The 27,632-nt window shown below is 40.7% G+C and overlaps 1 protein-coding gene across 1 annotated transcript in view; it reads right to left on the reverse strand.

The window, feature by feature from the left end:
* LOC135222019 (MYND-type zinc finger-containing chromatin reader ZMYND8-like) overlaps positions 1-27,632 on the reverse strand; it is an 87,467-nt gene that overhangs the window by 43,331 nt on the left and 16,504 nt on the right. Inside the window, 3 exon segments of the mRNA XM_064260145.1 lie at positions 10,371-10,554; positions 18,717-18,813; positions 20,367-20,482. Coding sequence (XP_064116215.1) covers positions 10,371-10,554; positions 18,717-18,813; positions 20,367-20,482 — 397 coding nt within the window.

Genomic DNA, 27,632 nt, shown 5'->3' on the forward strand with positions numbered 1-27,632 from the left:
AGAGTGCAAATTATTCATAAAATTCCCACCCAGGCCCCTCCTGACGTTTTCCGATACAGAACCGCTAGGAGAAACCGAAGGGGTATGAGACAAATCAAAAGCAGGTGGAGAAACATATGGAGCAGCCTGGTTTATTACCGATACAAAAAAGAAGCCAGGTAAGGTTTGGTCATCCAAAGATGGCGTCACCCCCTTCCTTTTGTATTGGCTTTTCCCATAGAACTTCTTCCACTGTTCCACAGACCAACCGCGACAAACAGAACACGGATTAGTAACCGTACATACGTTTTCCCTGCACCTACTACACGTTGGATGAGGATCCGTCGACACCGAAGTTAGGAACCTAGAACATGGAAAGCCACTGACTCCTGGCATTTCCTTTGTCTTCCTCTTCGAAACGGTAGACGATCCCGATGTTGAGGCAAAATTCTCCATCATACCACGTATACACTCTTACCACACACTGATCACACTTGGAGAAAGAAAAGGAATGAAAAATAAAAATGAAATGGATAAAGAACGGGCAAACTGAAAAACCGGCTTTAAATCAGATAGACAGTAACACGTCTTATCTTAAAGGCGGTAGGGAAAATAACTGGTGGGTCACAGGTAGCCGTGGGCATTCTGGGTATACATGCCCCGTGACCTGGTATAGATGCCATTAGTCCCTGGATCTCACAAGTGTAATTTTAATTCTACCGGTTTCCAGCTTGGCGCTAGTAAATCCTAATGTTAAGACCGAAGGTTTGTTTCGTGTATGAACAATTAATAATTGTAGTTGTGGTGTAACAACATGAAGAATGGGAAGGCTGCAGGAGCAGATGAACAATAATCATACCGTTGCCACCGGGTGTAAAGGGATCACTAACCAACTTTCAGCCTACACATCTTACACATGTCTACTGAGGAAAAATGTTGACCCCTATAGGATGGGCATTGCAAATGCAAGCTCTAGTCCAAGGACAACATATATGTGCTAAAGGACTTACTATAATTGCCCACACAAGTACACTGGAATATGATTAATGTAAAATAAATCCCTGTACACCAGCACAACAGAGATATTACATTTATCACAAAACACTACAAAATATCTTAATATTTGGCAAGCAATATGCAGTGATGAACAGCTGAAGCAGAAATGGAGATTTGAAGATAACCATTAATGTGCATAGATGAAAACAGCAAAATATTTACCAAACAAACAAATCGCGATTTGAACAGCATCCATGCCAACCTACAGCAAACATTAAGCAAATCAACCAAACATCAAATATTAATGGCGGGATCACAAAAACAAGTAACCTCCCCACATAAACTTAACCTGTCTGGCTATCAAACCCACCCTCAATCACACTTTCCACTTAACACTAAAAAACACAGCAGGACAATTGCCCCAATACCTACATACAGAAAAACAAAAACAAACAGGTACTCACCGCTGGCTTCTGATACCTAGGACTAGGCTGTGCTGTCGTCCACTGGATATAGGCTATAGGGTAGCCAACACACAACCACCGCCGACAACCAAACACAAATCAACCACCCGGGACCCACAACCCCACAAAAACTCAATAACCCAACGACTAAATGCAGATGAACACAACCACCCCGAAAAAACACGACAACCACACGACTTACAGCAGTACAACAACCCGCCAAAACAACCCTGCCCCAAACCACCACTAACAGACACCGAAAATGCACCACCAACCTTCTTAACCTCACCACAACAGACAGACACACGCACAACAACTTCACAACCCCAAAATCTATCAAAATAACACCCAAACAACGACACACCAAAGGAAAACTGCTGCCAAAACCAACACTGACTTGACCAGACACCTCACTGTTTACAACTCTCGTAACAGACTTCCATTGACTACCTACAGAGTGCCACAACAGACATGCTTCCGACCGCCATCTAACCACTCCCATTCATTCTTCCACCAATCTCTCTCTTCTCTCTCTCTCTCTCTCTCTCACACAACCTTTGGAGATGTTGTCAAATATAAACTAAAAATTACTCCCTCCATATTACCTCCCAATTACATTTTGACAAACATCTCCTTACACTCACAACATCCACACTAAATTGCCTTTCGCAACACCCAAGGATGCTCAGATGCAGGTCCCTGGATCTTGTTGAGGACCATCATACACTCTTTCAGTTATATCGCCATTCACTTCTTCCAAACCACTTTTCTTTCAAAACTCCCATTATCTCCCTCACTACCATCCTCCCAAATTCCATTCACTACTTCACCGATGTCTTCCAAACTCTGGTTCCAACATCTCCCCTATTTCTGCCACCAAAACCACTCAGTTCATCCATACTTCTGTCAAACTCCTGCAAAGACTTATCCATCCTATCAACCACCTCCTCACTATTCAGGTTTTCCGTTCTCACTGAAGTCTTACTTGTCCTGTCAACTCAAACCCACATACACCACAAGTATCATTCATTCCCCAAAGTCATCCGTAGCACACGCTTTATCAACCGTTTGCACCCTACCACCAACCCCTTTACCATGCCGTTCCACGCTTTCCCTTCCACTTCCTCTCTCCACATCTTCTGTTTCTTCCATACTCAACCAAACACCAACTGTCGATCTCCCAGACCAATTTGTTCACCAACAGTCGGCTCATACTTATTCACCCTCAACCACTCACTCATCGCATTCTCCCGAACATAGTGTGGTACTTCCCTCCACTGACGGAGCTGGTTATGGTGTGCCCTAACCTCATCCAGTCCCCCACCTACTCGCAATTTCCCCAAAACATAACTCAATCCACTCGGTCCCACTTCCAAAATCTCAAAAGGCCCTTCAAATTTCTCCCTTACTTTATTCACATTCATTCTTCCCATCTCAACCACCTCTTTCAACACCTTATCCCCAATCTTAAAACACTCAAAACTTTCACTCGCTTTCTTCCACAAATCCCGATCACCTTCTGACAGACCCAACCGCGGTCTGACAATCCTTTCAAAATTCAACACATATTACAAGGAGACATACCTATACTCTTCTGCAGTGTGGCGTTATATACCCAAAACTGCACGTCCTACATACTATCCCAATCCTTGTCGCTCTTACTCCATCATTCGCAAAATCTCAGTCATCGTCCTAACAAAAGTCCTTTCAGCCCACCCATTCGCACTGGGCATATACGGAGTAGAATACACATGCACAATACCCCCATTCCTTCAACATTTCTTCAAATCCCACAAACTCAGGTAACCATATCACTCAACATTTTTTTGCCGGCTTACACACACACATTGGCAACATCACTTGACCCACCATTCGTGCAAACAGTTTCACTATCTTATCTTTGATGGAACCACATAAAGCAAATTTACTCATGTGATCCACCATCACAATCATCCCCACGTGTCCTCTCGCCACAAGTCCTGGGCAAAGAAACACAATCAATCACAAGCATTTCAAACGGCTCTTTCATCTGCAATCGCAACACAGGTGGACTTGCATGCACACTCTGATACTTTCCCCTCTGACAGTCTTCACACGTGACAGCCACATCCACACAAATCTTACTCAAACCCAGGAGCATACAATCTCTCTCTCATGCATTCCCACAAACTTATTTTTTCCCATGTGCCCAAACCGATCATGCACCAACAAACACATACTCACAGCTGACTCACAGAAAACACTGGCACTACACTTCCTTGTCATACACCCCTTCCTGATGCAAAAAGTACACTATGTTTTTGCACACCACAAAACATTTAGCAACCCTCTTATATACATCCAATCACATGGCAGTCTTCCACACGCACTCCTCCCAAAACATTGTCGCAACACCAATTATCTCCAGGCACTTATTTGCATTTCCTCAATCTCTTCCTCACTCAACAGATCATTCTCACTCCTAGCAATATCAATCATACCCACAAAGTTTGCTACACATTACCATCTGAATCCTAGCTACTTGCCTGCCCTTTTTCTAAGAATTCCATTTCCTACATCTACGTCTATATCGTGGATCCTCAAAAAATACTATCCCTATTAAAAAACAAGATGGCATACATTTTTTCTCCTAGGACTATAAAGTTAGCATTACTTTCAAGATCCCCCCAACCTAAAAACCTTTAACCGTACCTCTTCCCATACTAAAACACTTCCTTGTCCCAACCCAAGTATTCTCACCCTTGTAGGCTGCCTTTTCACTTCCCAAATCACATCTCTCAAGTTTTCACTCACCACTGACCCACTCAACCAAGGAAACTTGTGCCCCTGTGTCAAACCAAAACTACAATACTCACTATCAATTTACTTGGACAAACGTCACCATTTTCCCTCGAGTCCCATGCATACACACATTCACTACCACGTCCACCTGGTTTCCACGTCCCCCTGGTCCACATCACAATCCTCCTCATCACATTCATCCTCAGCTAACTCCCCATTTCCACAATTCTGACTCAGATCCCCTTCACAGTCCCTTTTTGTAACCAACCAATTACAATTACGTTCCCCGCACTGAATCATCAAAACCCCACGTTCATTACCTGTACTCACCCTTCCTCGATATTCAACCGGTCTGTCCCATCCAAAATACACAACAACACTTTTATTCCAAACAACTCAGCTACTGCTGACAACAATTCATGCAAAAACACTTCTACCTGGCCCCACTTGTTCCATCCGCACATGCCACTTCCTTCATGCACATCACTCCATCAACTTCTCTCGCAACTCATTCACATACCGGGTACCTCTTCAACCAGACCCTTACCTTCCAAGTTTTTCAATGCTGAAAACAAACATTCACACATTCTGTCATTCCCTTCAAACCTCTCTTTTACAACCAACCCTCAGGTACCATATTCGGATCCCAGTCACTTATTCACAAACACCACTGTCCTTACCCCATGCATCCTAGACATCGTATCAGCAATCATTTTTACTCCCCGGCACATATTCTAAGCCAAAATCAAACTCACTCAAATCCTCAATTGTCCTCGCAATCCTAGCATTCACACTTTCCTCTTTGATCATATAAACTAACGGCCGATGATCTGTCCTTATGACAAATTTTACCCCATACAAAAAACACTTTTCAACGCTTTCATACAAAACCTTATTGCCGCAAGCTCCTTCTCAACCACCGAATACTTAAGCTCTGCTTATTAAAAGCTTTACTCACATACGCAATCACTCTCAATTGTCCCTCCCCATTCACCTCTTGCATCTGCACCAAGCATCCTCCCATACTAAACTTACTAGCATCAGCATACAACTCAAGCTTACTGGCATCCTCACTGTAGTCCGGAAAAGCCAAGGTGACGTCCCTAGCAGCCTCCTCTTTCAATCTCTCAAATGTTCCCACCATTTGCTCATCCCACCTCAGCTTAGTACAATTTTTCTTCCCGGTCCATTCAGTCAACGGCTTCCCTATACCCGAACAATCCCTAACGAACTTCCTCCCGAACTCAATCAAACCCAAAAACCCTTTAACTCCCGCACGGTCCGGGGACGTGGAAACTCCTTTACTTTTTCCACAAACTTTTCACTCTTCCTTACACCACTCGCACTCACCTTATGACCAAGAAATTCCACTTCCCCAGCCAACCACGTACACTTCTCCATAACTTCACCTTTACATCCAAACTATTCCAACCGTTCCAACACCTTCCTCAAGCAGTTCCAACCATTCTCCTCAACAGTCTTCACTTGCAATCAAAACGTCATCTATAAACACAGGGTCCACCTTCCCTTCTATCCAAAATCCAGCCAAAACTACATTATCGCCCTCTGGAAGGCAGGCAGGCGCATTAGCCAATCCAAAACTTAACCTCTTGAATTGATAGTGGCAGCTACCACTCGAAAAAGCCGTAACATGCCTGCTCCTTCCTCAAGAGGCATCTGGTAATAGCCCCTTACCAAATCCAATTTTGTGAACACTCTCATCCCATGCATCTTATACACACAATCAGCACCACATTCATCGGGAATCGCTCCTTCACAGTCACTTCATTCACCTTCCTGTAACACACACATCCTCAAACTTCCATCTGTCTTGCGTACTGGGACTATGGGACTATTCCAAGCACTCTCACTCCTCTCGATCACTCCCACTCTCTCAAGTTCCTCACACTGTTCCTCAATCTCTCGGGCAATAGGCGCAGAAAAGTGTCGGGGACGCTGATATATGGGGGTATCGTCATTCAAAACTATCTTGAATTCTGGAAGCTTAGATCCCCTGAAATCCTCGTCACCCCGACTCAACGCACCCCACCTACCCACAACATCTGCATCAACCGCTCCCTCTCGTCATCACCAACATTTTCATCCACCTCAATTCTTTCTCTCAACTCATCATACTTCCACTCATCACTTTTTTTCATGCTACCTGTCATCACCCGCCGCACCCTAACATATCTTTCGTCATCCACATCCACCAACGTATACAACAACCCCACACAATCACCCTCACGTATACCCCGCACTCGCTTTTTTCCTAACACTCGGCAATGAGGCCACAAAAACCCGAGGTTCCTCCATAGCCAAAATCCCATCGTACACATGCACACTCGCTCTTACCAACTTGTTCGCATCCACACCCTCAACCACATATGCACACTTGTCACCTTTGACAATCCCAAGACTATCGGGCCACGCAACTTTCACACTAACAACTTCTCCAACTTCTCGCGGCACTTTTACACTCTCTTTCGCAACCAACGGCACTCCCTTCCATATTTTTACTGCTTACTCCTCCATTCCCATCCAAGTACAACTCTCCATGTACATTCCCCTTCCTATGCAACTCAATCATATTCCTGCTCGGATGGACCACCATCCCACACTTCTTCAAGAACCTATCCTAACAACATATAATACTTATCACTCATTCCCTCGATCACATAAAAGTCACCTTCCTCCATCACTACCCCTTCGATTTCTACAATTGTCACGCAACATTCCCACCACAGGCATACCCAAATTTCCTATTCCTCGTACCTCCCCTTTACATTTCTATTTCACACTCACTCCGCAACTTGTCACATCCATTCTTAAAAAGAACACCTGACACTGCACCCAGTATCAATCAAAGCAAACCAAACACACCCCTTTGCACCTCACTTTCACACTCATACAATCATGAGCTCTTCCTCCAAACCCTTTTTCATGCAACAATCCTTCACGCACATGCATCACTCTTACTGACCGCACACCAGAGGGACCCACCCAACTGAATCCCCTTTGTACCTAGTTTCCCGAACTCCCAACCTGACTCACCTCTTTCGCCTACACACACTCGCCACATGACCTTCCCATTCCACATTCAACACATTTTGCCCGCTGTTCCTTACACATCCTAGCATAATGCCCATTCTTCCCGCAATTACCGCAAACCTCAGTCACACGAGTACCTCGACATCCACTTGCTATATGCCCTACTTGCCCACACCTGTAACACTTAACATCCCTATCTTTCTTACACTCGCTCACCAAATGCCCTGTTTGCCCACACCCGAAGCAAGCTCCCAACGCCCACCGACATTCATTCTTCCTGTGCCCTAGCTTTCCACATCTGTAACATTGCTGCTCTCGTTCACGACTAACCGACCCTAATCTTCCAACGCTTGCACTCCGATCTCTCTTAGGGCTAACCATACTTACGTTACTGGCTTTAACGCTCCTATCAACCACTCGCTCTGCCATTCGCCTTGGCCCTTCCAAAACTGCCTCCCTATAGCTCTTAAACTCTGGTATAACATCAGCCACTTCAGTCCTAATACTAACACTTCTACTCTCTTTCATACACCTATCCAAACTCATAATCCTCTACTATTTCCAAAATGACGTTCCACGACAACCTTTCATTCGTCCATCGCATTTTCTCCTTACGTTTCAGATTTACAAACTCATACACACTCTCAGCACAGTCGCCAACAACTTCCTCACTAACTCTTAACACTCATTTATCCCTTCGTCCCCAAACTTTTTCCTGGCCAATGTTTCCAACCTGCACACATACATCGACAACGACTCACCAACATTCATTCTTACCTCATCAAAACCATGTTTTCTCCTATATCTAACACTACTCCTTATCCTCTTCGCCTGTTCCACAATCCTGGCTTTCACACTCTCATACGGCACATCCCCTACACTCATCATTACCCATACATGTTCAACAAAAATCCCGTCAAAAAGCCACCCAACTCTCTTGCCCAGACTCTCTTATTATCCCCATACTTTGCCTCACAATACCTCTCATATTCCTTAAAAAAATCACCTATGTCCCTACTACCATATTCCTCGTATTGTGCACATCTAGGTATCTCTCTAACATATACAGCCTTTCGTACTTCCCGCTCACTCTCACTTTCGCTACCACCATTCTGATCCCTCTTAACCTCGTCCGAATACAGTGAATCAACTTCCATACTAACATCCATGCTCCTCATGTTACGCTCTTCGCAAAGTTACCCTTCTTTCTACCCACCTGTTTCCACTCACCGCTATCCAAATCACTCTCAGCCCTTTCCCCAATGTATTCAGTCCTAGTCTCATCCTGTCCGTCATCCTTCCTAACCTTCTTTCCCTTAATCGTCTTCTTTTCCTCAGCCCCCTTCTTATCTTGTCCTCAGGTTTATCCTTATCCTGTCTCTTTCCCTTCTTCCCTTTACCTACCACAAACAAGTCACCTTCGTCACTCGTAGTTTCATCCCCTCGCTCTTCCACTGTCTTTACCACTTCTGGCCTATCACAAGACCCAGTAGGCCTACCCCCTACAGCTCCCTCTCCCATGAACCCCTTCATCATCTCCTGCACTGCATTCATCATCCCTAAGAATTTTTCATCCATTTTCTCAACCATTCTCTCTTCTGCTCCTTTCACTTCTTCTTTCATTTCCACTTTTGCACTCCTTAGCATTCCTCTCATTTCCTCTAACTCGCTCTTCAGCTCCTCACACTCTACCCTCAACCTCTCATTATCCACTTCCAATTGTCCTCTTACTTCCCTCTCCAACCTTAACTCCTCCTTCAGCCTCTCCACCTCACTCAATCCTTCCATCCCAAACTTTCTCACCAATCAAACACTAGCCTAGACCAATTGTCCTGCAGCTGCCACACCAGCAGTCCCTGTTCGGGCGCCAAAAAAATAATGTGGCGGGATCACAAAAACAAGTAACCTCCCCACATAAACTTAACTGTCTGGCTATCAAACCCACCCTCAATCACACTTTCCACTTAACACTAAAAAACACAGCAGGACAATTGCCCCAATACCTACATACCGAACAAAAACACAAACAGGTACTCACCGCTGGCTTCTGATACCTAGGACTAGGCTGTGCTGTCGTCCACTGGATATAGGCTATAGGGTAGCCAACACACAACCACCGCCGACAACCAAACACAAATCAACCACCCGGGACCCACAACCCCACAAAAACTCAATAACCCAACGACTAAATGCAGATGAACACCAACCACCTGAAAAAACACGACAACCACACGACTTACAGCAGTACAACAACCCGCCAAAACCAACCCTGCCCCAACCACCACTAACAGACACCGAAAATGCACCACCAACCTTCTTAACCTCACCACAACCAGACAGACACACGCACAACAACTTCACAACCCCAAAATCTATCAAATAACACCCAAACAACGACACACCAAAGGAAAACTGCTGCCAAACCAACACTGACTTGACCAACCGGGACACTCACTGTTTACAACTCTCGTAACAGACTTCCATTGACTACCTACAGAGTGCCACAACAGACATGCTTCCGACCGCCATCTAACCACTCCCATTCATTCTTCCACCAATCTCTCTCTCTCTCTCTCTCTCTCTCTCTCTCCTCTCTCTCCTCTCTCTCTCTCTCTCTCTCTCTCTCTCTCTCTCTCTCTCTCTCTCACACAACCTTTGGAGATGTTGTCAAATATAAACTAAAATTACTCCTCCATAGGTTTATACTTAAAAACTGAAAAACATAAATATTGAATATTCATAGCAATACAACAGTAACAATGTTGCCACCAACCACAATGCAAAAAGATGTTAACTTAAATGATAAATGCATTTAACAATCTGCATAACCCATCAGGGTGAGGTAAATGAATAGCTAAATATATGTGAATGTAAAATAATCACTGGCACATCACAGTATAATGGGAAAAAGTGATTATCCCAGGAAGCCAAGCAGCACAGCCAGTGGGGTATGAGATGGGCACATATAAGCAATGGGGTTGCCCCCTTGCAAGATCTTTCAAGTTGGAGAGACTGAAGCAATTCCATGAAGTATGGCTATTGTATGATTTTAAAGTAAAAACTATGTGTCATGAGTATATCAGAAAACATGAGGCATACCTGACTGACCAGAAAGTCTGGAGAGTGCTCTGGACTGAGCACGAACCCTCAAAGGAACTGGTCCTTTATAATTTGGCAGCATAATCTTAATCTGATCCTGGTCAAGTGGGTTGAACTGGACGCGATGAGGAGCATACTTGAATTTACCAAATCTCTCTCTCAGTTTGGTAATATGATCATTTACCTATGGAAATAAAAGGTAAAAGGAGATATTTTATGGATTGCATTTAAAAGCCCTCACAATCATTAGCCTCTATTGTTGAGACTACAATGTATAACATAAAAAGTCCATTACTCAATCATTTACTTCATAATTTTGTCTCTTAACAAATTTTTAGGCTGTCAACCGTATCATTTTGGCACTTTTGGCCAATCAGCACTTACAACAATGAAAAGAAGTTGGAGCCACTGGACACCAAATAAAGGAGATGAAGTAAACAAAAATAAATACATGGAGAAGTTGGATAACAAGACTGAAGAAAAGAAGCAAGAATGGAGGTAAAAGTAAAAGGCTAAATCATGGTTGCAGCTAGTGGCCAAAGGGATACTGCACACACCACCCTTCAGTAATGCCTACAGAGCACCTCATGAGGTGCACTGACAGCACTACCCTCTACTGGGATGTATTATTTAATGAATACTCTTATTACAACTTGCATTGAATCCAGACAGAAAATAAATTGATAAACCCTAGAGATAAGCATACAAAAAAGTGAATAGGCTAAGGAGATCAATGGGGACATGCGGCCCAGTGGATACACATTTTTTTTTAATTTATTGATTGATTGATTAGAGAATTTAGGTCTTGAGGACCAATCACTGGAGCCCATCAGGATTATTCAATGCCACAATGAAAATGAAATATATAAATTATCATGATAAATTATGAATAAATGAATGATAATATGGATGTAAGAAATGAAGATGATGATAGATAAAACCAATACAAAATTTGTAATAAAATTTTATATCTAAAAATATATACTTTATAGAATAGTAATTACTAAAATCTTTACTAAATATTCTGAAATCAGGACGACTTTGAAACTAATAATCCTAGGAATATGTTCTATGTCAGAAAATTAACCGATTTTCAGGTGGCGCTAAGTTATTTATCCTACTGTTAAGACCGAGGGTTTGTTTCATATATGAACAAAGTGCTTTTAATTAATAAAAACCAAACAGAAGAATATAAGACCTTTTACCCATATGAACTAGAGCTCTGAAATGCTTTCCCTAGAAGAGCAATAAATCCTTAAACACAGTACACCTGGAGCCCAATGCAGATACAGTGTGCAAACATTGGAGATGCGTGTCTCCACTGGGCCATGTGTTCTGTGTATCCATGGGGCCCCTCTATGGAAATGAATTTTTCATATTTAATTTTCCTTACAGATTATAAATGCAAGTTAAACAAACAGTTTTAATATGAAACAAACAATAAATCAAAATCATGCATAAATCTCTTTCCCTGTTCTTCAGCAGGAGGTTGCAGAGCTACAAGAGCCGCAGTTGGCAACAGAGAAAATTTGAGTTTAAATTTTTAAACCTATAGTGTCCCTGGTCAAAAAGGAGGCCCCCAATCACTTTACAGCGCTGACATATCTCCGTTTCTCGTAGGTAACACGTGGATTATGGATACCCTTTTCTTCTAAAGCCCTTGGCCTGTCATAATCCTCTTTGTTATTTCCTGGCTTTGTTTCTCTTGTAAACAACAGAGTTTGGGGTCAACTCTTCTTTTGGAAATGTTGTGATCATAAAAGAGATGAGTGAGCATAAATTACATGAAATTTAAATGTTAACTACCATCAGGTGACTCTTCCTTTTTAGAATGTAAATTCATAATTTTGGACTGTTTTTTTTTTTTACCCTCGTTTTCAGCGATTGTCATGCTTTAAAAAGTAGTTTCTTTTTTTTGTTTCTTGCCTGTCAAGGTTGTTCAATGATGACACAAATGCAATTTCAAGCTCCATCTTGGGTTATTTCCTTGGAGAATTGTCTATAAACATTATGGTAACTTCCTTTACTTAAAAGATGATACTTCGTTTTAGGGAAATAGACATCCAATGTTCCTTTTGTTGACCTATGTATAGGTCCTTTAATGGAATGGGTTCATCCAAGGTTACTGGCCCAAATATCTAATTGCTTCTTCCTAACCATCGCCTTTTAGGGTAAACACAGATGTGGCAGAATGAAAGAAAGTGCTGTCGCACTGTCTTCATTAACATTTTCATATCCTATTTCTAATAACATTATTATCATGAAACTCAGATTACTTATAACGAGAAGTGTTTCTTAAATAAAACTTTCTTCAAACATAATCTAAAGGGAGTCTTCGACACCCTTATTTGCACAATGAGAAAAGTAGATTTGGCATCGCTCTTTTGCCCTCCCGAGACCCTGCTTTGAACAACTACGCTACGGAGACTTTGATATTAAATCTCCAATACTGTCTGTCATAAATCAGTAAGTCTAGTACACAATCCTTTATCCCTTTGGGCAAGATGTTTCAGTTTTGTGAATTTTTCAGATTTCGGAACTGTGGGGTCAGTAGCACAATAAAACATCATTACTCCAGCAAAAACATAAAGTAAGATATTTCTGCCATTTCCATCTCAAAGTAAAGTGAACAATCATTCAAAATTAAATACAATTCCAGTCTCCTCTAAAACACTCATACCACTCCTTTTTGATGGATTAACTGAATCACCTCTCTTCCATTTGGCCTGCGCCAACCTTGTCCTTACAGGTACCAAAATCGAAGAAACACCTGGACGAGAGAGAAAGATTAACTGTCGCCATTTAACCACAAGGGTCGTAGGCTGAAGGACAGACAACCCTGCCATCTGCTAAGATGTTAGTGAACTTTCTCCAAAGGGATAAAGGGCTTCCACACAGGGAAGACGGTCATAGACAAATTCCCAACGCCAGTGAGACCACAAGATCCACAACTGGGCTGCCCCTTCCTGCTTGCCTTTGCGAGATTGCGCTGCAAGCATGTGTATACTTGTGTTAGTGCCCATACAATTGCTTTCTCATCGGTGCCATTGAGGAAGACAGCTCTACTCCCCAATTCAGGTACTGTTCAAATGGTACAAGGTTAAATGCAGTTGACTAATCTCTATTCTTCAACTTAATTCCTTTAATTATCTTGAGCGACTCCTGTATTCCATTGTCATGTTCCCCCACTTTGATTTTGGTCGCTGTTATATGTATTCCTTTACGCTGCGAGATAATTCCCTTGTTATTAGCATCTGGTAAAGTGTTTCATCAGGAAGTAACATAACTGTTCGAGTCATTATTTCCCGACTGTAAGTGACCAGTAACATAAATCTCCCCCTCTCGTGATCACTCAGTAATGCAACTAGTACTCCCTTAAGCGATTAAATATTAATTCAAGGTTTATGCTAGTGAAATAGAGTATTCAGTGCCTTATAAAAAATTGCCCTGATTCCCGATCACACATGCATCACACTTTCACTCATATAGAAATGGTATCTGTTACAGATGTGCTAATTGTGTTGGTGTGGAGGCTGGAATCTTTCTTACATGGTGTTGCTCTGGGATTCTTTCCCCCTCGTTGCATCTCCATCGTACCATGTGCCTGGCCACCTCCAGTCACCCGTTCATCCATTACAAAATCTGATACTTTATCAAAAATCTCTGTGCTATGGGACTCTGACATCCCCATTAAATCCATCAGGCGTTATCCATTCTCTTACGATATGTAATTGTGAATGTAAATACAATTCAATAAGCAAACCCTTCAAGTTTACATAATCATTCCTCACTGTGAAATAGGCCCTCAGCCTTCTTTTATCTATTAGGAGTTTGTCCCTTCCTTATCAAGGCTTTTGTATATGGAAGTACCCATATCTATTGCACTCAATAGGGACCAATAGTAAAAATATTTTTTTTACATTTTTCATATTGTTTCATTTCAGCTATTTATTCATTATAGTTATTATTATCTAAATTAATACTTGTGAATATGAGATAATTAAGAACATCAGTAATAAAATAGTGGGACAATTAAGACCCTATGTACACTTAACACATTTTTTCAACAAAAACATTCCATAAAACGCAAAAATGTATGTAATCAAAATAAATATAATTCAACGATAAGTAAGACTATAAAATACATTTCATTATATCTATCTTATTCTTTACTGTCACAATGTTGTCACCAGTTTGCAGTCGTATACATTAGTAGTGGGCGTTTCACTATTTTTTAGTAATCACAGTTACAGATCACTTACATGAAAAATAATAGATTAGTAATTGATTACTTACTACTTTTTTTATATCTTTATAGCAATTTCTGATATATGGGCATTAAAGCATGTGTAAAATGTATGAATGACATTAGCTTTCCATTATTCAGACATACATTAGCTTTCCATTATTCAGACATACATTAGCTTTCCATTATTCAGACATGTATGCTTTTTACGTAAACTTAAATGTACATGTATCTTCTAAAATGAAAGCTAAAAAATTTACAGTTAAACCTCAGATTTCATACGTCCTGGTTTTTGTATGCATTTTCTGATGAAATTTTCACTCTGGTTTTGTACATAGCCTCAGATTTCATACATCTGGAAACACTCCTTCCAGAGCTGACTTCGTGACTAGGCCCTGTACCGAGTGCCCAAACAGAGCATCCCATGTCCTCTTGTGACCAATTCTGCCTTCATTGTTTTTTGTGCTTTACTGTGCTTTTTACTAAATAAGCCATCATGGGGCCAAAAAGAAACTCAAGTGCCAGCCCTTTGGTAAAAAAAAGACGAGAAGCACTATAGAACTTAAGAACGAACTCGTAGCAAGTGTTTAATTTGTGAAAAGGCAAGGATGTCGCATGCCAAGGTCAGTAAGAAAATGTCTAAAACAAGAGCTGCTGTTAGTCAATTTAAGGCACGCAGAGGCTGGTTTGAAAAATTCAGAGCAAACGGGCATATATAATGTGCCTACTTCAGTGATTAAGGACATATTTGCAAAGTGGAGTAATGTAAAAAATATTTTGGAGAATTATGATCCCGACAAAGATGATGTAACCTGTGTCTCCAACATGTCTAATGACAATGTCTTGTTTCACTTCAGGCAAATTTTAAAGAGATCCAAGAAACAAATTTCTCTGGCCAGTTTTGTTGTGAGACAGGGATCCACTGACTCTCAAGTTGGTCCTAATGCCAGTAAAAAATTGAAGAGGGGAAGTAACCACAGACAGTGCTGCAAAAAACGAAGAGAAGTAACCCAAGACAGGTCCTTGATACCCGAAGTCCTTCTGGAGAGGGATTCCCCTCCTAAATAATAACCTCTCCTACGCCTCTCCATCTACCAAACAAGTCTTTCATACGGCAAGAGTGATGTTAAATATTTATTTATCCATTTAATTAGCCATTTATATTTATTTCTCATCGTTTTCTGTATGTAAAACTGTTTATTCTATATAATTAATATTTAAAAAAATATTTTTGGGTGTCTGCAACGCATTAATTGGATTTACATTTGTTAGTTATGAAAAATACAAATTTTTTAAAAATTTGTCATTTGTTCATATACGATACGAAAAAAACCTTCGGCCTAAAATTAGGATAGACTTACTTTTGGTGGGAGGTAAGTACTACTAACCAACTGGAAGTCTGCCACCTTTGATCAGTTTTCTGAATAACAGTATTCTACGAAACAACTTCCGCCTAAAATTAGGATAGACTTACTTTTGGTGGGAGGTAAGTATTACTACCCAACTGGAAGTCTGCCACCTTTGATCAGTTTTCTGAATAGCAGTATTCTACGAAACAACTGACCAGTATTTCCGAATCTAAGATATATATGAATATCATAGAGTCAGACTTCTAGGTTTCTACACAATGTCATAGTTCATTGCCTCTGAGGAAGATAAGAGTATCTGTTCTACTAACAAACCAATGTATCCATTTACGTAGGTTTGTTATCATTCCTCTCCCCCTTGCTAAAGAGAGATATGTCTTGCTACTGATAGGTATCTTACACTGATGATAACTAACAGTATGGCTACTTCACTCACCTGTATCTTGTCTGTTCCAGCTTATGATGGTTCTCTCTTCTTACTGCCCAAAGTAAAGGAGAAAGAAATTTGAAAAGGAAAGAGACCAGTTATCTCATCCATTTCACATTCATACCATCATCTTAAACAAGATACTAACTGACTCGCCAAGGGTGCTGGATGAGTTGCACCATTTGTTGAGCTGCCACCAAAGGACCCAAGGGAAATGTGTTCAAGGACCTCTGGGCAACATCCTTTATGTACAGGGAATTGAAAGTGGTTTGTCCTAACAATGAACCATCTCTCAAAATTCAATGAACAGATGCCTTCTTAAATTGCTCGATAAGAGTTCATTCCTCTAAACGTCACACGTCATCAAACTCTCTCACTTCTGTTGAATAAGGCCCTTCTGGCACTTCTTCCCTGACTCAGCCTGTCTCAACGAAAAGTCTTCATCAAACAACATATCGAAGAAGTACAAGGTTCTCACAGAACCTTCCCATTAAAAGTCTATGAACTGTGGGTAAAATTCTTTATGTAGAACATGAAAATGGTTCGATACAGTCATGAACCAACCTTCACGATCATTTTAACAGATATGTTCTTAATTCCCAAGAAGGCACGTATTCCTCTGATGAACTTCCTTTCTGTATGACCCTAATTGGTACAAACTTGACAACAAGGAGTAGGCTTTACTAATCACCTCATACAATAAAAATACATGGAAATTTCTGACCACTCTTCCTCCGTTTGGCTTGTGTTCACCTAACGTCTGCCACATTTACATTCCAGGTGATGGACTCCATTAGATAACTATGGAGTACACTAAAAAACAAAACAAAAATACAGAGAATGGAGTTTCTGGGAACGATAAAAATGTTTAAAAGGTGGAAGAGTAGAATGAAGAGGAGAGACTGAAAATCGCTGAAGGCACAGCAAAACCCATACTGAGTGGAAAGGGGGCAATGGAAAAAATGCAATAAGGAGAGGAGCCATGTGGTGTTCTAGTAAAGGTGTAAGGGTGAACTATGTACTGTGTATTGAATATAATTGGTATCACTAAATGTAAATGGTATCACCAGAGGTGCCTATTATTTAGTTTAATTAACTGGACCACAAATCAAGTTTATTTAGTTCTGTTTAGATTTTATTTACTAAATAAATCACAGCTATAAAAAAAATTCATAACTGGATTAACTGAAAATTATGGAAATTTTGACAAAATTTCTTTAACCGACTTGTTTCCACAACCTGACATTCACTGTCAATAACATTTTGGATATTCATAAAAAAAATGCAGAACTGGTTCAACTGCACACTAACAAATCAAACAGCTGGATTCAGATTGCACTGATACTTTATATTCACATCTAGCTCAGATCCAAACCAGGCCATTTACCAGAGTTCTAGTTTCCTCCACATACTTTTTTGTCATCTACTCTACAACCATGACAATGCCTAAATCCATGGTACTCAAGTCCCTACATTTTAACTCATTCCTTTTCATCTTATTTCTGTATTTTCAGGCAAACACCAGCAGCCTTCCCTATCCGTGGCAGGTTTGGATGACCAATTTGTTTAAATATAGTGGCTTGCACGTAACTTTGTGAGGCTAGCTTCCTGCATTTTGTTTTTCGTTTAATCAGATCCATTTCAGCATATTCTACAATTCCATTCAGTTCATGAATTAAATTAGGCCAGCCATAAGCATCATGGCTGACAAGCTTGAGGCCCCATTGAAATTCAGCTATAAGGGATGGATCATTCATAGACAGTCTGTTGAACTGGTTATCTATCTGTGACTGAAACCTCAAGCTACAATGTACTTGAACAAAGGGGTTTCCTCGTTTCCACACACGCTGAGCATAGCCAGCAAAAAGATAGACAAGAAAAGATGGGAAAACGGGCAAACTAAACCGGCTTTAAAGAGAGAGTAACACATCCTCTCTTAAAGGCAGAAAAAAAGTAACTGAAGTGCACACGGGATGCCAAAGACATTGTGGGAGCTCCCAAATACACTGTGAGCAAGTACATATGCCAAAAGCCCCTAGATCACGCAAGTTTTTTTTATTAATTTTACCAGACTTCCAGCTGCCGCTATAAGACTATCCTAATGTTAAGACCGAAGGTTTGTCTCGTATATGAACAAAACACATTTATGGCAGCACAGGACTCCCATAGTAAATTCTAAACAAACTACAACTAAATGCAATATGAAAACACCACCATTACTATCAAATTACGTAAAACAAGTAAAAAAAAAGTCATTACACATTTTTTTTTTAGCTAATTTAATCAAACAGTGAAAACTATAATACCTCTTGCAGACAGGATTCCAGAGTTTTATTACGGTTCTTCAGAGGTGTTGGCATTTGCTCAGAGAAGAGGAAGCACTCCTTGATGGGAACCCATGACCTGTAAATGCAATTTCCGGCCTTTAAAATTCACTGCCATTGCCCGACTGAAATAACAAACATTTCCTGTAAACCAATGTCATGCCGTTTGTAAATCACCTACAGTCTCTTTGCCACATCCCAAACACTTGATAGGGTTAGATTACCAATTAAAAACAGTAATAATTATAAAAAGGAAAGGCATACCTTAACCAAAACTGTACTAGAAGCAAGGTTTTGTAACTCCCTTTATAATGCATACCAGCAGGGCAGTCAGACAACAACTTTCAACAATTTTACTCATATTATCCATTTTTAAGTCTCTGCTTCACTGATACGGATAATACGGCAAGCAAAAATGCATAACATTAGTACTCAGCTATTGGCTATAGAGAAAAAAAAAAAATCTGCTGAAAAGTACTAACTCTCAGCTAGAAAGAACTATTTCCATTGTGCTTTATGTTAGCATTTGTACACTTGACTAAATTACAGTAGCAAGTGCTGTACACCTGCATTCTAGTAAAGGTGGATCAAAGAAAACATTGACAAAAATGACTTCACAATCTTAAGCTATTATTTGATAGATCATTCACAAGAGTCAAAGCAATACTCAACATTACTATTGTGTTACCATTCTGTTTATTGTGAAAGTAGCTGCAATGATTCTGTGACACATTATACAGCACATTTCTATACCTCACTATCATAACCGAAAAAACAAACATCTGAAAACCATCAGTAATGATTACTAACACTAAAACACTTCCAACTTTTGGGATATGTGATTGAAAACTCCTTTTCCCGCAAGAGCAAACTTGGGCTTATCAGATTGGTGGGCCAGATTGCAACTGACTCATGCAGTGAGAAATTTATTCAGAATCATTCTACTTGCTGCTGAATGAAACTCTTTGGAACATTAATGAATAGTGCTTATGAAAAAGCTAAATTTGTGACAGGAAGCAGACCTTTCTTACAGCTCTGGCATGATTATATATACTGTACTGGACAGTTGCAATTCATACAACAGGATGATTTGACAGATTAAATCATAATTCTTAGTAGAAAAGAAAGGAAAAAAAAAAAGATATACTCCAATTACCATTAGAATTTAAAGCAGTATGTCAAGGAATTGGGACTCTAATTTCTAATTGCACATCATCATTACTGGTTCCAAAATATGCAACTCAAGTAAAAAAACTAACTTCATTCAAATGAACTATCTTAAAAAATAAACTAGATCCCTATAAACACCCCATGACATCATTAATAATTATGTCACAGAAACACAAAAAAGAAAATCTTTCAATAATCCAACCATTTTGTAAAGTTTTTAATAAAAATTATACATTCTTCTTCATACTACTGTAAAGAATAACCAAAGCCATTCACCAAGAACAATCCTAAGCACCCTATAAACAACCAATAACAATGCTAAATGATGTAAGCTTGTGTAAACCGATGTAAGACGTCTTATTTTTCCAAATATTTTTTAAAAACAGCAGTACAGTTGAAAACACCTTAAAAAGGCTCAAATAATAAAAATACATGTAGTCACAAGAAAATGTACACTCTTACCTGTCATGTCTCCCAAAAAATCTGACATCAACATTGCCATCCTTCCACTTGACAGCTTTAGCTGGCCAGAAGGGGAAGCCTTTCAATCTAGCCCATATCAGTGGATGAGCCGATCTCTGCACGAGATGCAGAAAAATAATTATTTATGAATTATTATTCATACTGTGCATATTTTGATTTTGAACAAGCTAAATTATAAGCAAAAACAAATACTGTACAGAAAACAAAATAAATCTGAAAACCTTTAGAATTCAGTTGTATGGCATAAAAGAAAAGTTGTATGGCTATTAATTTAAGATGAAATCAAGAGCATAAACAATTGCTACAATCCTTCACAGAATGTCATCAACGGCTTATAATTTTAGTCTGGCTACATTCCCCACAACCCCCATTATGATTAGTATATGTATTCTTCAAGTCAATGAACTTGTGGCCTATATTTCATATATAAGAAAGAAATTTGTACCAGTGAACTTGATAATGAAAGTACTAGTACATACAAAATCCACAATCAGTTGTTCAACAAGATATAAAGCTTATAAATGTTGTGCATAAGCCTAAATTAATCAGCAAACCCTCTGAGAAATTGCCCATCTTTATTATGATAATCTTTTTTTAACATTCCATATACCTTTCCTCAAGGTTCAAGAATCTGTGCAGGAACCTACGAAATTTGTAATTCCAAACCACTATTATGGCGGTTAAACTACTAGATAACAATCAGCTTTGCAGTATGAAAGGTATGGAACTATTCTACATCTTTTCACTATAAAATATCAGTGGTATGAGGGGTGAGGAACTATTTCAAATACCTTTCACAATAAAATATTACATAGAATCCTTCAAAATTTCTGAATTTTGATATTAGGTACTGTCATGAGCTCAAATTTCTACATCTTCACATATTTCACAGATGACTTTTGAAGGCTATTACAACTAACAGGCTTTAGCTTGAGAGAAAGTACAATGCTTTCACAGCATGACATTTTTCTGCAAAGTACGTAATTTACTATAAATACAAGCCTTATTCAATGTATAAAATGGACCTAACCATACCAACATGCAAGATCAAGCATTATTCTTCTGTGCTTGCCTCACTTGGAAAGGCGAGGGGGTAGGACAGGGACACTGAATATTAAGATTACATAATAGATTTATACAGAAATTGTGACCAGCAAATTTATGGAAGGAGGAAAAAGCAGAGGAGTCCTTGAATAGACTTATAGATGCAGTTGCAAGAAGTTCAATCCCCTTAATGACAGACAGACAGTGGAGCTAAATTATAACCTCTGATCCCAACTGACTGGTAGCACAAGACCCACCACAATGGTATGTTCATACAAATAAAAGTGGAAAAATGCATGAGTCACATCCTATAAATCAAATTTTGAGTCAGTACGTATTCTCACCCACCTCCCTGCTTTTACTGGTTTCGGCAACATATGCTCCAATCCTTTCCACATTAAATGCCCGTTCACTTCAGTTAGTGAGACAATGTCTATACCCTCCAACACCAAAGGGTTGGCATCCACTCTTAAGATGCTTCAGTCCACCTCATCCCCGGGCACTGTCTTTCAATGAACATGCCAGGCATTACTAGTCAAGTATTGAATTCTGGGAACCTTCACAAGACCTTTGGTTGCATCAATGTGACCAAGCTAATAATACATTGTTGGACTTCTTTCTGTGCACAAAAGACATTCACGACGAAGTTTCCATACTGGTGAACCTCCTAGGCTAAACATTATCATTTATTGATTCTAAGGGAACTGGGAATATACATCTCATTGGTAATGACCCAGCTGGCCAGAGAAGCAGAGACCACCATGGTGGAATTTACTTGCATGATTGGAAATACATCAGCCCTAAACCACTCCTGATGACTGGGTATAAAACCTTTTATTCATTAAATCATCAACCAGAATGGAGTCAGTGTCATGAATAGTCTACCTTTTGTTGGAAGTATTTGAGATTATTTTTAAAAGTAAAACATCCTCTGCAAGTACTCTCTCTCCCAGTGAGAAACTGGGAAAAGAGGCCTGAAGTTTGTGGTGTACTGTCACATGCCATCAACCGGTCTAGTAGTGAATAAAGTTTAATGGAAGTGAATCTTTGTGATGTATAGTGAAAGGTCATTTGTGTCATGTCTAATAAGCTACGACTGTTATTACAGGAAGAAAATGTATATCTTAAGTAACAGCTGAGCATGATCATTAGTATTAATAGATCTGAATAAAACTAATATTGAGGACTTGGGTTTCTTTTTCTGTTTATATTTTAATTGTGGGCTTGGGTTTCTTTTTCTGTTTATATTTCAAACTTACTACTTTTCTTTTTGCAAATAAAGTGATAGATTTTGTATATCTATAATCATTGTTGAGTATACAAAAAATGGCTGTATAGTCAAAAACAATTTCAATAAAACAACTAGGTGACAAAAATACTTTTTGTACTTGGATGCAATCTGTGTACTCTAGATGAGATATGGTAAATATAACAATTAGTATTTTTGTGCTTAACTGGTCAACAAAAAAATATTTTCTTGCAACTATGCTTCAATATATATTATGAACAACTTTCATTATTGAACTTGGTTACTATAATATCTTGACAAAATTTCAAGGGTCAAGTCCGAGATCTGACACTTGGAACAGTATAACTAGAAAGAAAGGAAAGTGAGAAACTGACTGAACTCAAACGAATTTCGCGGCACACGCTGCAGGTAGGTCAGTTGATCTACCCCCCTGCCGCTGGGTGGCAGGAATAGGAACCATTCCCGTTCTAGAACCAGATTTTCTCTTCCACCTGTCTCCTGAGGGGAGGCTGGGTGGGCCATTCATCGTATATATCTGCCGGGTAAGTATGTACAAAACTTTATTGTATTCTAACAATATCATTTTTGTACATGCAACTTCCCCGGCAGATATATACTTAGCTGATTGACACCCTTGGTGGTGGGTAAGAGACAACTATTTACTGAATAGACAGGTAAACAACATACGTTGTAGGTAATAAAAAAAAATAAAACCTTGGTTCCTACTTGTTCAGGCGGAAGATTCCATGGCTAATGCCTAGGAATCTGCTTCGCCTCAAGAGCCTCAGCGAGGATGTGACCTATGGCTAAGAGTTCTTGTGGGTCTGTCGATGGGGTCTTATCCATTTACTCGACAGAGCCTCTTACATGACAATATGCCTATGCCTAGTGACATAATTAAGGAGCACAACACCGATCCCGATCACCTGATCCTAACACGAGGGTTAGTGCTTAAGTTGAAAAGAGTTATCCCCAAACTCCTTTCAAACAACCCAAAGAAAAAACACGACGTTAAATAAAATTTAACTCACTAGTTAAGGATCAGTATCGGCTCCCTATCCCAGCAATGTATCCGCAGACCAAGTATCAAACAAGAGAGAAGGATCTCTCGTAGGTTATCTTGGCATCCTTCGGATATGGGAAGTCAACACAGAGTTGCATCTCCCGTATGTGACAGCTAATATGTCCTTATGACATATTGTTAAGGAAAGAACAAGAATTCAGAAAAGCTCGCACTTCATGCTCTTTTAATTCTCAGCTGTTTGAAGGAATCATCAATGCACTTGTCAAGTGCTTAGGAGATCACATTGTCTCAAAGAAGGCCAGGGCAGGGCATTCTTTGATATAGATCTCTTCTGGGTGAAGCCTGGAGCCTGGCTAGCGCTTCGTGCCTGGCAGGCACCTAGCGCCTGTCTAGCGCCTCGCGCCTGGCTGGAGCCTTGCGCCTGAATGGCGCCTAGAGCCTGGCTGGAGCCTCGCGCCTCGGCTGCGCCTGATTGGCTCCTCCCTCCTGGCTAGCGCCTCGTGCCTGGCTGGAGCCTTGCGTCTGGCTGGCGCCTTGCGCCTGGAGCTTGGCAGAAGACTTCATGATTACTGTCTATGAGTCTGCATGCCTCAAGAGTTTCAGCGAGGTAGGGACCTATGACTGACAAACCCTTCTGGATCATGTCAATGGGGGCTAGCCCGCTTACATGACAGAGCCTTCTCGGATCGTGCCAATGGGGGCTGACCCACTTACAAGGCAGAGCCTTACCTGTATCATATCAATGGGGACTAGCCCTCTTACATGACAGAGCTTTAGGTTTCTCTTTACTGGAAGGAGCCTTGCGCCTGGATGGACCCTCAATCCTGACTGGAGCCTAGTCTTGAAGGAGCCTGGCACCTGGATGGCGCCTGGCTGGCTTCTAGAGCCTGGCTGGCGCCTCGCGCCTGGCTTGGCTCCTCCACACTTGCTGGAGCTTCGAGCTTGGAAGAGTCTCTAGGCTGCCTGGCGATGTCCACATCGGACACTCTTATATCTGTCCGATTTGCCAGGTTGGAGGCCCGCTCCTTCTCAGTATCCGACCATGACAGAGTTCCTTGGAACTGTCTGCCTCTGGCGTTTTTCGCCTGTATTGGCATTTGGCGCCTGGCTGGCGCTACATTGTCCGAGAGTCCTGAACAACCACATAGTTATCAGGAGACTGGAGAAGGGTGGAAGAAATTCTTCCCCTTTGATCTTTTGGCCCCTGGCAAGGGGAGGTGATTGTAGTCAGCTACATCCAGTAGACGACAGGATATCTAACAATACGAGAGAGAAGAGTCTTCCTCCGAGGAGGATCCTTCGTGAATACTTCCTTTGCTAACGAGATCCCTTCTTACATGTTGATGAGGTTCCTCGTTGCAGAATCTTCCCTATCCTTGCCCGAAGGAAGAGAAGGAGTCTGGAAGTCGAAGGAGACTCCGAGCTGAAATTGGGCGGAACCCTGATTTCTAGCTCTTATTGTATCCTTCTGAATACCTTCTGGGAAGCATTTCGAGCCCTCATCGCACCCCGAAGACTCTGTAGGCAAACGTTTAAACCATCTCTTCTTCTGTAGATGAAAAAGTAAGTACCCTGCCTGGGCAACGAAACTTCTATCTGAAAGCGTTTGCGTCAGGAATAGAGGGTTTTAGTTCTTTTTGCCAGACATACTATGCTGGCAAGAACCCATTGCCGAGTCTCCATTGAATCTGATGCGAGATTCCAATGCACAAAAAATTCACTTGTCTTCTTGGTCGTTTAGGGCTAAGAGAAACAAAGAATTCCTTCATAAACTTTCTCAAAGAAGTTTGATGAGGAGCAGTTCCATTTTGTCGGAACACGGAATCTGTGGCCACAAAAAGATCCCATTCGAAGTACATGATATCCTACTCTTTGTCGTATTGCGGTATCGTATAAGATCCCGAAGATCTTAATCTTCTGTTATCTCTAATTCCCCTTGTAGAGACAGAGTATAGCCTTTTACTGCGTTCTTTGATAGCAGATATATACCTAGGTGATTCTTCCCTCTGAAAGTGAAGAAAGAACCTCGCTATGTGGTTCACAGAGGTATCGGAAGAGGACAGTTTCCTCATTCCATCTAGCACGATCTGCAGCAATTCTATGTCTTAGCCATGACTATTGTCATTTACCTTGAAAAATCCTCTCATTCATGTCCACTTCTGGTCAGTCTGCACGCGGAAAGACTCAGAGTGGAGAGGTTTTTCAGGTCTATTTATAATAGATTCTGATAGAATATCCAGATACTCTTGGAAAAGCCTTACGAAACATGCTGTGAGAAGAACGTGACTTCTGTGAATCCACCTCTCTAAGGCCAAAATGAGGCATTCATCCTCTCTTCCTTTGACGCCCATTTATCTTAATATCTGTTAAGAATTTATAACTAGGGGAAAAAGACTAAAGTTTATTCCCCTTCTTTAAATTAAAGATGTCGTATATTGCTACCTCTCTTGGTTCGAGGAAAAGGAAGCAGTCTATAGGAAGCCTGTTCGTCTTCTACCTTGCGAAGAGATCTATGAAGAAGACTTTCCGCAGGTTCTCAAAACTCTTTTCAATAAATGTTAGACATACGTTAACAGTTATTGTCTTCGATCGAGAAGGTTCTCACAGACATGCAAAATCTTGCATCGAACCTTTAAGGATCGTTACGTTCCGTGTCTGTTCCCAAATAGGTTCTCTTTTGTTAACGCGAACAGGGGCGAAAAAAGAGATTCTCGATGCTCTTTGCGATATGAGTGTGTCGTGGAATTGGCCTAAGTGATTAAAATAAATCATTTCATCATTCCTTGTAAGCGACCCCTTTCCGATTAAATGGGTAACGAAATCAGGAACGAATCTTGCCGTTACCGAGCCTCCGAGAGGCTACTGGTTTGTTTGTTTGTTTGTATGGTGTTTTTACGTGACTTCCGAACCACGTCGAGAGTGAACTTCTATCACCAGAAATCCACATCTCTCACTCCTCAATGGAATGGCCGAGAATCGAACCCGCGACCACCGAGGTGAGAAGCAAACACCAAACCACCACTACTGGACCTCTTAGGTTAATAACTCGCTAAAACGAGAAAATATCTTGGATGGTGCTTCTGGCGCATTGCGCCAGGCTGGCGCTTCTGGCGCAATTTGCGCCAGGCTGGCGCTTCTGGCGCAATTTGCGCCAGGCTGGCGCTTCTGACGCTTTGCGCCAGGCTGGCGCTTCCTTCTAGTTCTTTTAAGGTTATGTGCCAGAACATCTGTGCCCTTATGGTACCCGACATCCTTCACGTGTTAATTCCGTTCTTAGTAGGAAAAAACTTTTTATATACGTAGTATAGTCCATTCAGGGAAACAACTTCTGCCACTAAGAGAATGTTTCCCATCCGACTCACCCATCTTCTCTTGAGCAATATCCGATTCTAAAAGGGTTGTGTGCGTTTCTCGAAAGGATGAGAGAATTATATTATATCGTGCTCTGCCGTATTAGAATCCTTTATAATACTGTCACATTGTGGTAAACAGCATTAATCTAGGAAACCTTTGTAAGGATACTAGGAATTCTGTAGTTAACCTCGGTATGTGCATATAAGACTTGACCATACGTAGTCTTAAAGTGAATTCTCTTTTACTACATTCATCTTCTCACTAAGCATGTACTCTAATAAGCCATGCTTTCGTAAGCATGAGAGCATCATATAATATAGAGTTCCGCTGCGTTAGAATCCTTTAATAATGTTACCTTGAAATGTTGTAATATCTTTCTTATTGAAAGCTTCTTAGCAAAAGGCAGACAATATTATATTATGTTTGCTTAACTATCCCCTCAATCCGAGGCTAAAACCGCGATTGTAGGGGAGAGACACGGTTAGTTATTCCATCCCGCAGGAGAGAGACATGTAACCACCACTCATTACCGACACCTACATGTTCTCTTACTACTACTTCTTACTAACTTGCG

Source organism: Macrobrachium nipponense, chromosome 3 (genome assembly GCF_015104395.2).
Source record: "Macrobrachium nipponense isolate FS-2020 chromosome 3, ASM1510439v2, whole genome shotgun sequence".
Lineage (NCBI taxonomy): Eukaryota > Metazoa > Arthropoda > Malacostraca > Decapoda > Palaemonidae > Macrobrachium > Macrobrachium nipponense.